Source organism: Sylvia atricapilla, chromosome 5 (assembly GCF_009819655.1).
Source record: "Sylvia atricapilla isolate bSylAtr1 chromosome 5, bSylAtr1.pri, whole genome shotgun sequence".
NCBI lineage: Eukaryota > Metazoa > Chordata > Aves > Passeriformes > Sylviidae > Sylvia > Sylvia atricapilla.
The window spans coordinates 9,161,638-9,175,288 of record NC_089144.1 but is presented as its reverse complement, the minus strand read 5'-3'; the positions used below and the strand labels follow the sequence as shown (position 1 = coordinate 9,175,288).

Sequence of the window (13,651 nt, the reverse complement as noted above, 5' to 3'; positions counted from 1 at the left end):
TTTCTCTGTAACTTCACGTGACCTTGGCACACTCCATAGACGTTGCTGATTACACCTGAAGTGTGGCACATGTGTTTGGTTCTGCAGTGACATAAGGACTAACTTCCATCTCACCTTAAATCCTTGTGTGCAGCATCTTTAGCTCAAAGCCCTGCTGCTGCAGCTGGTTTTGTATACTGTGTGATATTCCTGTGAATTGGTCTTAATGGCTTTGGTATCACCATTTTTGTAGTAACAACTGGTTGTTTGAAGGAGATCTGTAAATACAAGGCAGGTGTTTAAATTCAGGAATGTTCTGCTGATTACTCCCCTGAAGACCAGGCTTGAGGAAAAAAAAAACAAACCACATTTCTGAGTGCAGAACTTTGCTCAAAGATGTTGATAAATTTACAGGGATTAAGTTTTTTTATCTTACATGTACATTAGCCAGCTTTTACTGAGACATTACTTGCCATGTTTCTATTGCAATGTCAACTATTGCCTTGAAAATTCTTTAATAAAAAGGAGTTTTGTTGATTTTCAGGTGTTCAAATGAAACTGTATTCAAAAAGGAAGATTTATTTTGGGCATACAATTTCTGCCCCACTCCCTACTCTTGGACAGCACTTCTGGGCCTTATTTTGTATTTGGTTTTCTTTGCACCTGGTAAGAAAATACTTGTTTTCACATATAAGTTTAAAATGTCAAATAGTGAAACTACATGTTAATTATATTTCTGAGTCCAGCCATTAAAGTCAGATTGATCCTTTTATTCCTGATTCTTAGGGATGGGTCCTATGCCCTGGACTGTCAATTCTGAAATTTATCCACTTTGGGCTAGAAGTACAGGAAACGCTTGTTCTTCTGGAGTCAACTGGGTTTTCAATGTGCTCGTGTCACTGACATTTCTGCATACAGCTGAATATCTGACATACTATGGTAAGTAACAGTATGTGTCCAAATGTGCAGTGCTCCCATTGGCACAGAGATTTTCTCTGGATTCTGGGTCCCTCCACTGGTTTTGCTATGAAGTGTCAAAGCAGTGTTCTAAACCCACTGTGGTTTCATAAGAGTAGAGATCTGATATTACCTGCTTGGATCATAGAGTTTGGTCTGGATTTCATAAGAAACATTTATTTTTGTCCTTAACTGAGAACCTAGACAGTTGATTAAAACAGGGAAGCTGGAAAAAAAACGACCTGCTTTTGATTTAATGAAATAATGCTGACTCCCACTTAAGGTGACAGCATCTGCAGTTTTCCAGTTTATGGTGACATCCGAGGCCAGTTTTCTGGATGGTACTTGCAGAAATACAGCTGTTGATAAGGTGCTGTCTGTGGGAACCCTGTGGAGTGTTTGTCAGGTTACTGCTCAGCCACTCCAGCACAAGTCATTTAAATCACATTAATCTGCCAGGGAGTTGATGTGGCCTTCACATCCTTACTAGTGCAGAACCTTTCAGCTCTACTTGTTATTCCTTTGAGCCATCAGTGTAACAACAATAGGTAAATGTTTCTTGGTCCTTTGGTACCTGCTCTGCCCCTCTAGGTATGGTGGACTGTGGGCAGGAACACGCTTTCTCAGTATTAATTGTCACCACAAAGCACTTTTAAATAATAATTAGATGTAAAAGTCACAAACATTATTTTAATCTTGACTCATTTCTTTTGCTGGAACTTTTAATTTTGAGGACTTGTCTTAATGTGTCCTTCACTGTCAAGACAAACCAAGAAAGCTCTTCCCTTTCACATCTGCTTTTTTTTTTTTTTTTTTTTTTTTTTTTTTTGGGCATGTGATTGTCTAATTGCTGTTTATTTTAAGAGCAGGGCAACTTGCCCAGAAAGGATGTGTATTATCTCCCATGTAAATTGGAATTGCCTTTGTTAATTTACTTTGCTGAGGAATGGGGCAATAAAGAGTCCTTTTCTTAAACCCAGAGCCCCACAGCTCATTGTTGTAACCCTGCCACTCCAGCCTTTGCTTTTGCAGTCCCTTTTGAAGCCACAGCCTGCTGCTTCTGTCACTCCCTCTGCTCTGGCACAGAGGAGGGATGGGAACCTCTATAACTGACTGTGACAATGGTTTTACATTGCAGGAGCCTTCTTCCTCTACGCAGGGTTTGCTGCCTTGGGACTGGTTTTCATCTATGGCTGCCTTCCTGAGACTAAAGGGAAAAAACTGGAGGAAATTGAATCTTTGTTTGAAAACAGGCTATGTACATGTGGTATGTCAGATTCTGATGAAGGGAGGTATATCGAGTATATTCGGGTGAAGGGAAGTAATTACCATCTTTCTGACAATGATGCTTCTGATGTGGAATAATTTTCAGCTGCTGATGTATTTAATCATTTAAAAGCCTTCTGGGGGAAAAGCAGCTCTCTGATGACCTCACTGCCCTGCTTCTGGTCTGGTTCTCCTTTCTACTGTGTATTTAAAAATGCCTTCATGTTCAGAAATGCTCCATTTGGGAGGAAATTCAGTATGCTAGCATTTTCTTGATAACTAAAAGCAATGGCTTCCAAAAGATATTGAATTCCACAATTAAGTGACTTGACCAAGTGTGTGTGACACTGCTCCATCCCCAGATGTTTAGTAGGGTGCACTGTACCAGATGAACACAGAAGGCTATCCTAGATGGTCAGGGGCTGTCCTTATCTCCAATACTGGCAAAATCTAAAATAATCAAGTGGCTGATGAGAAAGCAGCTGACAGCTGTCGAATCCCCATCCCACAGGAGCCAAGGAAGAAGCTCTGCTGTGCAGCATAACAAAGGATGAATGCATAAGCTGCTGTAAAAGTAACTATTTAAAAGGTTTAAGTGATTGGGAAAATACAAATATCTACTGTATCCATCAGAGGGATGTTTCCCAAATTTACCCAGAGAGAATTTTCATTATTTATTTGAGACAGCAAATAGAGAGCCATACTCACCTGGATGGGGGTTCACTCGGGTGGTGTGTGTCTGTTATCCATCCACTGCTGCTCCTGAGTACACGCTGCAGTTGGGAGTTTATGTTTGTGAGAAAAACTGGCAAAATTAATTACTGACAGCAGTAAAACAGAGCTCAGCACGTGGCCTCACGTACAAACGTACTTGGTGTGTATTGCTAGGTACAACACAGAGGCTTCAGTTAAAAAAAAATATATATATATTTGTTTTATTTTTCAGCATTTGAACGTATTTGTTTGTGCTTAGTTCTGGACACAAAAATACCATTAGCCAAAAGAGAAGGAGGGGAGAGGGTTTGTGCTGCTAAATGCACAGTGGTCATCCCTCCTGCCCCTTTTGCTTGTGAATAATTATTGCCTTCAGTTTATCTCCATATGTGCAGAGTAAATGACTCCCAGCACATTTTTCTTCAAATTTCCTTAGTCAGTTGGTGTCTTGCTGGATCTAAAGAGAAATATTAGCCATGGGCAGAAGCCTGCATCTCATATTAATTGCCTTACTGAAGCATTGCAAACCTGTCAAGAAAATGTCAGGCACAAAACTAACTTGGCACCTTTAGCATGATAATGAAAATATGAATGGTATTTTATTTGCCTGCCATGATTGCTTGCCTTGGCAAATTGAATTTTATGCAGCTACATAAAAATCTTATGTTTTTTTTTTCTTTCTCCTGTCCTCACTGCTTTAAGTCTTCAAAGATATGAGTTTGAAAGCATCAACAATTCAAATTCTTATCTTTGAAACATTTGCTTCATGAAAGAATGTGGAAAAATTCCTCTGCCTGTGGGCTGATGCCCATTTATTTGGTAAAAAATACATTTATTTTTCATTATGTAAAGATTAAAGAAGTCATTAGGTTCATTAGCTTCATTAGGTCCATTAGCTTTTGTAGATTTGTTTTGTGGGTTTTTCTTGGGTTAAAAAATATTTTTAATGTTGGATTGCTATCAAAACCAAGCCTGGATATTTGTTACTAAATTATTTTTATTGGATAACATGGGGTTTTGTTGTTGTAAAGAAGTCTGACATTATGTTATCTAATCTTCTATGAGGGGAGTTCTTATTCTCCATTTATTGAACTTCAGGGATTTGGGTGGGGTTTTTTGGTTTGGTTTTGTTTTGTTTTGTTTGTTTTGGTTTGGGTTTTTTTATGTTAATCAGAGAAATAATTTTGGAAAGAAAACGTTGTAAGGAATCCCTCTGTGACTTGACGGGGTTAGTAGGGAAAAATATCGTAGACAGAGGGAATTTCAAATGAATCTTTGCAAAGAGCAGCTCAACCTTTAACATCTCCTCTGTGGTGAGAGGGCTGGATTCTCATGCCTTCCATCTTGCCTCCCTTTTAAGCGCACAATATTTTTATGCTTGAAAACACCAGCTGTAGAAAATGCTGAGATCTCCAGACCTATCTGTTGAAAATGCTGAGGTCCTCAGACCTCTCTGCAAATGCCCCTGCTGCAGGATGTCTCCATTTGGCCGAAGCCTTCACTGAAGGCGCGGTACCTGAAATGAGAAAAAGAGATACTTGGCACAGAGAAGAACAAAATCGTTTCAAGGAGAAATTAACTTCTTTGTGAAACCAAAAAAATAGTGTTTGAAGACCTGTATTGGAAGCAGTTTTGTTACCTAGAGCAGTGTGTGAGTAGGTGTGTAACAGCCAGCTTGTGCTTACGCAGTTGATAGGTTTAAGTGGGTATTTGCTGCCTTCTGGGGGTGGGGACTTAGGGTTCTGATGGCCCCAAGAGCACGAGCTCACACCTGTGAACACTCCCTTGCTTGGTGTGTTTTGCTGCAGTGGCACCTGGTGTCCCAGCGCCGGCCCCGTGTCAGCGCTGACCTCACACTTGTGTCCCCAGGGAGAGGGAACGCTGCAGGTGCTGGGCACAGCTGAAGCCAAGTCGCTGGAAAGGTCACTGTCACGGGGTCAGCAGCCTCTTCTGTTTTGCAGGCAGTGCTGGGGCTTTTTAGCAGCAGAAGACCATCTCTCTGCCAGCCTTGTCTCATGGACCTGCCCAAAGGGGCGCTCAGTCGCGTGCAGCACTGGGCTCGTTTTCTCACACACGTTCAGTCTTACTGAAAACGGTTTTCAGAAGGTTGGTATCCCCTGTCCTTTCTCACAAGACACAGCGATTGAAACATGGATTTTATTCCTCACTGCTACTGGCCATGAGGGTACAAAATACATTGGCTTCTGTATTGTCCCTCCCTGTTCTGTGCCCGTGGAGAGCAGGATTTAAGTCTTCCTTTTAGGTTTCTTCACACCGAGACAGCGTTCCATACCTTACTGAGCATTAGTCCCAAGCATCATATGTATTAAAAATGAGATCAGATATTTCAAATTAACCTTATCCTGTTAGGGTTTTATTTTTAGAATCTGTGAATATTTAGAGTTTATGAAGAAAATTAGAAATATGTTTCTATTTTGCAAATATTTTTTATATTTATGAGTATTTTAAGTTTTAAGCGAATTTTGCTAAAGGTAGACTTAATAACATTCCAGGTAAAAGAACAAAAATACAGTGTAACTGAGTAATTTCTTATTGCAAGGTTTTAATTTATGAAGTAGCGTAAATAATGTCTAAGCACAATATTCTTTTATTGAAAGCTTTTTGCAGAAGAGGTGAAATTGTTTCTTCACAAGGACTGCACACTTAATTCAGGTATTCTGTGCATCAGGAGTGCTAGAGTAATATTGCTGGCTGAGTTGGGCATATTGATTATACGCAACAATTTGAGATATTTTAATTCTGAATTAACTTCCAGCTCTACATCTTGTGAGGTAACACCAACTATAAAAGAAACAAGTCCTGATGCATTTTTAATATTTTTAAAATTTAATTCATGTTAATTTGCTTATAGTAGTTTGTTCACCGTGCTGAATAATTTGAGATAATTTGGCACTTTTTTCTTCCCCTTGTTGCTTTGTTGGTCAAAATCTTTTAACAAGAGAACCAAACCTGTTTTGAAAAGAGATAGAGTCAAAGCAAGGCGCAGGAGTCATTTGGGGGGCTGGAGTTGCATTGCTGTGTGGACACTTTGGATCGGTCACTCTTGGAGACGTGTCCTTGGGAGGTGCAGTGACAACGCTGGCAGAAATTTGGAGCAAGAAAGGGGAAATCACAAAGACCATTGTTCCAGCACTGACTTACTTTTGCATGGGTTGAAAATGCTGCATTTCACTCGTGTAGGAGTTAGGGTTGAGAGGGGAGAAGAAGGAAATGATGCATAGAAAGCCCCACAGAGTCAAATTTCAGTAGAGATGGGTGTTGTAGCCAGCAGGAGCAGTCTCTGACTTGTCTCCCTTGTGGGGTGAGCATGGTGGGGCAAGGGACTGTGTTTGGTCCTGTGGATAGGAATGGAGGGGCTGTCAGGGGAAGAAGCACTTCACCTCTCCCTTGCCTGTGTGGAGGTGAGAAAGTGGAGTGGACTTGGCAAAGCTAGTACACTTTTCCTTGGTGAAATCTCTTTTGCCGTTCGTAGTCACTTGGGCTGAGCACTGGGGAGAAGTTTTGACCTTCAGGGACTGCTGCAGGCCCTGAGCAGGGATCTTGCCTTAGGTCATGGGAGTTTTGAGTGCAGTCCCACAGGCTTTCAGTGGGCAAGGGAAAGACAGACACTGTACTTCTCCACTTTTACCCAGCTTTCTTCTTCTCGTTGATGCTCTTCTGACATGGTTGTTGTGAAATTTTACTTGCATAAGGGCCTTTGTTGGCTGAACATCACTGCTGCAAAAGAGGCAGAGAATGATCTTGGGGTAGAAATCAAGGCAGAAGAGACAGTTTTGCAAAGCACTTTAAAGAGTAAGATATGTGTGCACTTTTTTTCTGAAAGAATCGAGCTAACCAAACCCATTCCTCTGCATTGGGAAGAAAATCAAGCTTTGTGTACCAGGCCAGAAGCAGATAATGCCACAATATGTGCTTTATGGCAAAATGTGTTTTTATTGCGGGTAACATTTACAGCTTACATGTAGCTGCTGCCTATAAAGTGACTCAATTGTTCTCTGGATTTTAACAAGTCATACTTTTGTGCAGAAATCTTAGTGGTTTTCTATCAATCTTCATCACCTTGTGTACAGTACAGTTAAGCATAATCCACAAGTGGTCTAGATTGTGGCAGTGTTACAAATGTCAGCACAGTAAAATTCTAGGTGAACATTGTTAAAGAAATATTGTTGTTTGTGATACTGGGAGTTAAAATTCCTCAAAGGCGACTATATATAGATTTTAAAAGTCTGAAAAAAAAAAGGCAGTTCTTATCTATTTTGTGTATGTTTTCATATAGAGAAGGAGTTTTTTATGTGCCAATAACCATCACTGTAGTGTTTTGTAAATGGGTGTTAATAGTGTTGCAGAGTTCTGTATATGAGAATATACTTTAGCCACAATGACCTGTTAGTGTGAACCAGCGGCATGTTTTTAACCTTACTCACACCTCTCATCAGAGGTGCTCACTCGTTGGCTTCAGTAGAGCTCACTCATGCCAGGGGAAGTTTGACAAGAGTCAGGCCTCAAGAGTACAGACTTCATCTAAATCCCTGCTTTTTCACATTGTCCCTAGACAGTATGTTACATGTGAATGATCTGGCACATGTAATTTTAAAGCTTCAACTCCAGTTCAGATACATTCCTTGATTTTGTTGAGAAAAATTCTGTCAGAAATTGCTTTCATCATATTTATATAAATAAGGAGTATATTGATGAATTATGACTATTGTCCACCTATTTCTAAAGGAATCATCTGTTTCTGAAGTGTTAAAATAAAGGCAAATTTCTCTTGCTGCCTTAAACATTACACAGACTTTGTAGAGGACTGAATGTATGACCATCATCGTGACTTCTGCAGGAGAAACTTCATGGATGCTCAGCAGGTGTGAAACGAGGTGGTTTCATGGTGCTGGGGTGTTACACTGCAGGCCCTGCCTCGCGCACGCCTGCCAGCTGTTTGATTTCAGGTGTTCCACCAGTCCCCCTGAAACTGAGAGGATTATTCATGTGCTTGATATTCTCCATGTGCTCAGTGTCCTGCTGGTCCAGGACGTCACTGGGAAGTGGCACGAGTCATGTCTCTGCTTTCCATTGTGAGTCTCACTCCTCTACGAAATGGTTAACTGGACCTTTGTGTGACAAATGCCATGTAGAATATTTGAGATGTCATCAGGGACCAAGTTGATAGAAATAATTCCATGCTGAATAATGGGCACATGGTGCCATCAGGCACACTGTAATCCCTGGGCACTGGTTATTGTATTCAGTACAAAACAGGTTTTGGCAAAACAATTTGCTGGATTGTCCAAGTCATTTCTTAACCATGTCAAATATGTGCCATTTCCATTTCCAACCGGTCAAGCCTATAATGTATGAAAGTGTTGTATATTTTCTGAAACTTAAGTGATGTAAAATTATATAATTGACTTATGATTGCTTTAATGAAGTTTGGTCTTTACATAAAAATAAATATCTTCAAAGAATTGTCAGTGCCAGAAGTGTAAATGAACAAAATAAAAGGTGAGATACTTAATTACAGAATTTTTCTCAAGGCTTCATTTCTGTGAGCATTTGGGTCATCTTTTTGAGTGGCAGCTTTGCACTGAGCTCAGATAGGCTGTGGGCTTGCCTGAAGGGTGAGAATAGCTTTGAATATGATCTTAATATGATGTTTTTCAAATCAGAGAATGGTTCTGTGACACCAGGTAAGTGTCCCTTCCTTTCTGGAGGATTTGTTTGAAGACCTGAATGCAGCTGTGCAGAGCTGCCAACTTTCCCAGTGTCCCACCATGGGTTTGCAATGTCCTCTGCCCAAACAGACTGGTTTCCTTACAGCAATTTACACAGTCAGACTTGATTATAGACTGGGAGAAGAGCAAGAGTTGCTGTTTTCTAATGAGGAACTGTCCTAATTTTGTCTGTTTTATTAAGAAAATTGCTGGAATCAGTTTGATGGCTAAAAAAAGCAGCATGAACATGACTGTGCTGTGCTGGGGCTGTCCTGGCTGTACTCCCCAGTGTGACAGAGGAATCGCACCACGAGAACAAATGGAAAATGGTTCTGTTACGTCCACTCACCAAAGGTACCACAACTGAATCCTGGTGAGATCCAGAGCTGTAGCCTTCTGGTCCAGGATGCAGAGAGATCACAGCCCATGGGGAGAAGCTGGCAGTGGGAGACTGCTTGGCAATTCTGTATCTCCAAGAGGGGAACGAGGCAGCTCATCGTTGTGCACTGACAGCTTCTGTTTCTGGGTTTCTGCCTGATAGTGCTTATAAAGGTGATGAGTGACTGCACTTCATATTACTTGTCACCAAAACTACTTGGCACCTTTGTGGGATAATGAAAATCTGGTGGCTCGGCTGTTAAACACTCAATTTTTTTGCCTTCTGCCATTTCTCTCTGCTCCAGCTACTATTACAGAGCAACTACTGATGGATTGATTTTTGCCAAATGCATTCTCCCTTCTGTAGGATTTAACTGCAGGCAGTTACATTTGCAGTAGTTGCTGCAAATCTTAGTGACAGTTTTCAGGATCAGGGCTGGGTGATGCTCCATCTGAACTAAAGTCACTCGTACAGTGCTGTGTGGCCTTTGCTTTGTGCAGGGCACAAAGTGCTTCTTTCAAGGCTCCTACAGTCTGTGCAAAGTAAATGGGAAACTTAAAGGTAAGCTGAAATAAAAAGTCCTTTTTCTCTAATCTCAGTGGTCATCTGCTGAGTTGCTCTGGGCTGGTTAAACAGACCTGTTGCCAACTGTCCCCTCAGCTGGTGTCCCTCCAGTCACCCCTCACCTCCACTGAGTTCCCTGCACAAACATACTCAGGTGCTTCAGCTGCTGCAGTTTCATTTCCACTTGACCCAAAATGAATGGCATCTCAGCTCCTCCTGATGGACAGTCTAACAGCACATCAAGCAGCCAGCTGAACTTTGTGGGAGCCAGTCACACACCCTTGCCATCAGCAGTTCCACACTCTCATCCTGGGGCTGTTTGTTAGCTGGTCTCCAGGGCAGGTTTTCACTCTCTTGTTTAACATGTTACCTACCCAGTACCTGCATGTGTGGGTGATCAAGAAGCTCTGCATAGACCTAAAGTTTGGGAAGCTTTTGCCTTTTGAGAGTTAACTGCAGAGCTACCAGGAATATTTTCTGCATCTTGATTTTGACAGGAAGATCTGGAGGGCTGTTGGAGTTTAATTTGGTTGGATACTTTTATAGATGCTGCGATCTGGGTTTCCAGAGGATACAAAAATCCATCTGTTTTTCTGATATGTGAAACCTTTGCCTTAGCTAGCACACTCTGATTTTGGGTGCTGTGATATCCCATAAAAGCTTAGATAAAATCATAATGCCAAACAGAAAAGCAGGGGCTCATACATGGAGCAGTAAGATATATTGTATGAAGGAAAAAAGAGGAGAACACATCCAAATTGACCTGCCTACAGTCTTTTAACACATTAACGCTGGCACCACATGGGGGACTTAGGTGCCCTTTACTGCAGGCAGAAAGGGGCAGGGAAATGAAAGGCTTCCAAACCAGCCCTGTTCTGTGGATCATTCTGCAGAAGCTCAGAATACACAGATCCTTACAGAGATGCAGGAGTTATGCACAGTGCAAGAAGTGTAGAAGCTGCAGTGCCAAGGGAGCACATCCCTTGAGGGGTCTCAGGTGGGAGAAGGGAAAACAAAGGCCCCCCACTTTCACAAAAGCAGTGAATCATGTGTCCATCCTCACTGTAACTTCTATATCATTAAAGGTGGAGAAAGGGGGCTGGAGAGGTGGGGAAGGTCCATGCCTCAAGGAACAGGGAGAGTTTGGGGGCCTGTCAGGGAGGCAGATTGAGATATGTGAGTAGTTTGAGGGCAGAGGGGGCTGGATTAGCTAAACTTCATAATCAAGGTGATGTGTGGAACTGAGGCTGGATCAGGTTGCCTTGGCAACATGAGCAGAAAAAACACAAATCGTGAGCAGAGGCTGGGGGAAAGAAGTAGGGCATAAGGTATGGGGGATGGTTAGTGAAGTGTGAGTGTAGGGGCAGAGTGTCTCTGCCACACCACTGCATGGTGTCAGGGGACAGTGTCCAGCTGTCCTGGGTAGAGGGGGATGGTCAGAAGGATGCATTTTGCTGAGGGGATGAGCAAAGCACTGGGCTGAGGATGCAGCTGATTCAAGATCTAAATCTCTCTCTAAAAAATAGGGAGTTTTTTCCAGGACTTAGATTCATAGGTTTTAATTTTTAATTTTTTTTACACTTCTTGAGTGCTGCAGTGCACCTTGTTAATTGGGCAATCTATCAAAACCACGTATATAGAGAGAATTAGTCCTGATTTTCATGGCCAGCTCTCTGTTCCCAGCTGCATCCACCAGTTCATGCATGGTGACAAGGCACAGGAACAGGGTGAGCCAAGCCCTGCTCTGCTGGTACATCCTGCCCTTCTCCTTAACATGTGGCATTTTCAGCCTTCCCAGCCCTTCAGCTTTTCCTTCTTCAAACCATTTCCACAGCTGAGGCTGGTGAGACCCTGTGTCCCCATCCAGCTGTCACCAAATCCCTCATACAGATTTTCTGCCTGAAGCCTTCACTCAGGGTCCCTCAGCATAGCTGTAGTTGCAAAGGGGAGGCTGTTGGCAGTCACATAAGGAGCTGTCCTACAAGTGCCAGATGACTTCTCCATCCCTAAAGTGGCACTTGTGGCCTGCAACAGGTGGCCACGTCCCCACTGGGAAGCGGTGCCTTGGAATAAGCATTGCCATGAAATTGGTACTTGTTTTAATATATTCATGGGATGGCATCAAAACTGTCTGACTGCTCCCAGTTGGCTCCTTCATTGTGCAGGATGTCTGGTCAGTGTGCCCTGTGACTGGATTGTCACAAGATGTGACTCAGTCAGTCAGTCTCGTGTGGCTTCTCTGTGCTCTCCCTGGTGTTTGAGGTACCCATAACCTGCTGGTCGGCTGAGGGAGAGGCAGATGCCCCATGCAGCTTTGGAACTAAGCTGGGGCTGCTGTCCCCACTGCTCTACTCTCATGGGCTGCTAAAAATGATGGGGGAAAAGTCAAGAGCAAGCAAAGTTTTTGTAAGCTGGGTGAAGGCTAACTTCCACCCCCAGCCTGGTACCAGATGAGGTAGTTTTTGCATTCTCTCTGTATGTCAAGTTTCCTTGTGGCTGGTGGGATTCACAGGGATACACTGGGGGCATTGGGACCCCCACAGTCCCTGGTGGGAGTGTGATGAGTGCCCGTGATTAGTGCAGGGCTGCTGGAGGAGGCTCTGTGGCTGTGCACTCAGGGACGAGCTGCGCTGGGGTGAAACGTGGCTGCTCTTCATTGCTGCACAGAAGCGTGGGTGAGGGGAGGCAAGAGAGGCAGGAGCTGTGCTCTGAAGAGTGGAGCAGGGCGGGGCAGCAGCAGCACCCGGCCTCCCTCCCCATACACCTACAGCTCCCCTTCCTGCAGCCCCAGGCCCCTGCCCTGCTCTCAGCACAGGGAGGAAATGGCTCAGCAGTGGCTGCCTCTGTCTGCAGCAGCTGCTGTGAGCAGGCACAGCTTCCCTGGAGTCTCCTACCTGGCACGGCTTATTCCCCCAGCCCCAGGCTGGCTGTCTGGTGAATGCAGATGCCCTGGCCCAAAGCACCCTGCTCCAGCTGGCTTTGCTAAGAGTGGGGCTTGCACTGGGCAAGCTTGGAGATCCCTGCCAGCTTCAGCTGGTTTGGGGTTCTCCAAAAATTCATTTGCTTGCATGGAGTGCAGCTTCTCTGGAGAGCAAAGCTCCTTGCAGACCTCCTGTTTGCCAATAATGACTCCAGCCCAGGAAACGAAATAAATCTTCTGCAGTAAGATGTATTGGTTTGTCCTATGATCAGCCACAGCTCTGGGTCCCTGGGCGAGGCCAGCACCATGTGCTGAGTGTGACACAATGGCAGTAAATCACAGCACTCTCTCTGCAAACAGGCACTAATAGTTGATTTGGACATATTTTCTCTCAGCTCTATTAAATATTAAATTTAATAGGCTCTGCCTTATCTTGGCTCACTCTCCACCCCTCCGTGTTTGGCCCCAAGATTCCCCATCACCTCACACAGAGCTGGTGTACCAGCACCCTCTGCAGCCGTGTGCTGTGTGAGAGCTCACCGTGAGCTGGTCCTGCTGGCTTGCACATCCTGGGGGCTGTGGCACCATCAGGGTCACTGCAGTATGGTGCGAGAGGGGCCAAAGGTTCAGCATTCAGCTCAGGGTCAGGAGACCTGGCTGGAGTTCCACATCAGCAGCCCTGGGGAAGCAAGCTCTGACTTGGGTGACTGGGATTGTCGCCTCTAACAGACGCTGTTAGGGAGAAGAGGTTGAAGCAGTGTTGCAGAAAGGTCATTGATTTTCATGAGGACAGATTAGGCACTGGGTGCAGAGTTAAATATTTTTTCCAGGAAACCTCATCCTCCCTCTATCTGCTAAAACCTTTAAAAAGCCAATTCACAGTTTCTACCAGAGAAATAATTACTTGTATGAAGGCTTAAGCCTCTCATTTCCTATAATGATAATCCTTCATGAAAATGAAATAAGAATTTCTACGAAGTTTGTGGAGGCTCTTGGCAGAACATCCAGCAACAAACTACCTATTAATGACAGAAATTCTTTTGTTGCCTTCCCAGAAAACCTTACCTTGCAGGTTACTGTAATTAGAGCTGATTTTAGAGGAAAATAAAGTTACCAGCTGCATATTAAAACTGATTCTGACTG

The 13,651-nt window shown here is 43.5% G+C and overlaps 1 protein-coding gene across 2 annotated transcripts in view; it reads left to right on the top strand.

Annotated features, from left to right (window-relative positions):
* SLC2A13 (solute carrier family 2 member 13) overlaps positions 1–8,453 on the top strand; it is a 148,128-nt gene extending 139,675 nt beyond the window's left edge. Inside the window, exons 8-11 of one of the 2 annotated variants that reach the window (XM_066318642.1) lie at positions 524–645; positions 766–918; positions 2,075–2,203; positions 4,878–8,453. In XM_066318642.1, the coding sequence (XP_066174739.1) occupies positions 524–645; positions 766–918; positions 2,075–2,203; positions 4,878–4,897 (424 nt within the window). In that variant the 3' untranslated portion in view covers positions 4,898–8,453. Of the gene's footprint in view, positions 1–523; positions 646–765; positions 919–2,074; positions 3,069–4,877 lie in introns of those variants that run through there. The other variant, XM_066318641.1, reaches the window with a different exon arrangement.
* The last annotated feature ends 5,198 nt before the right edge of the window (positions 8,454–13,651 follow it).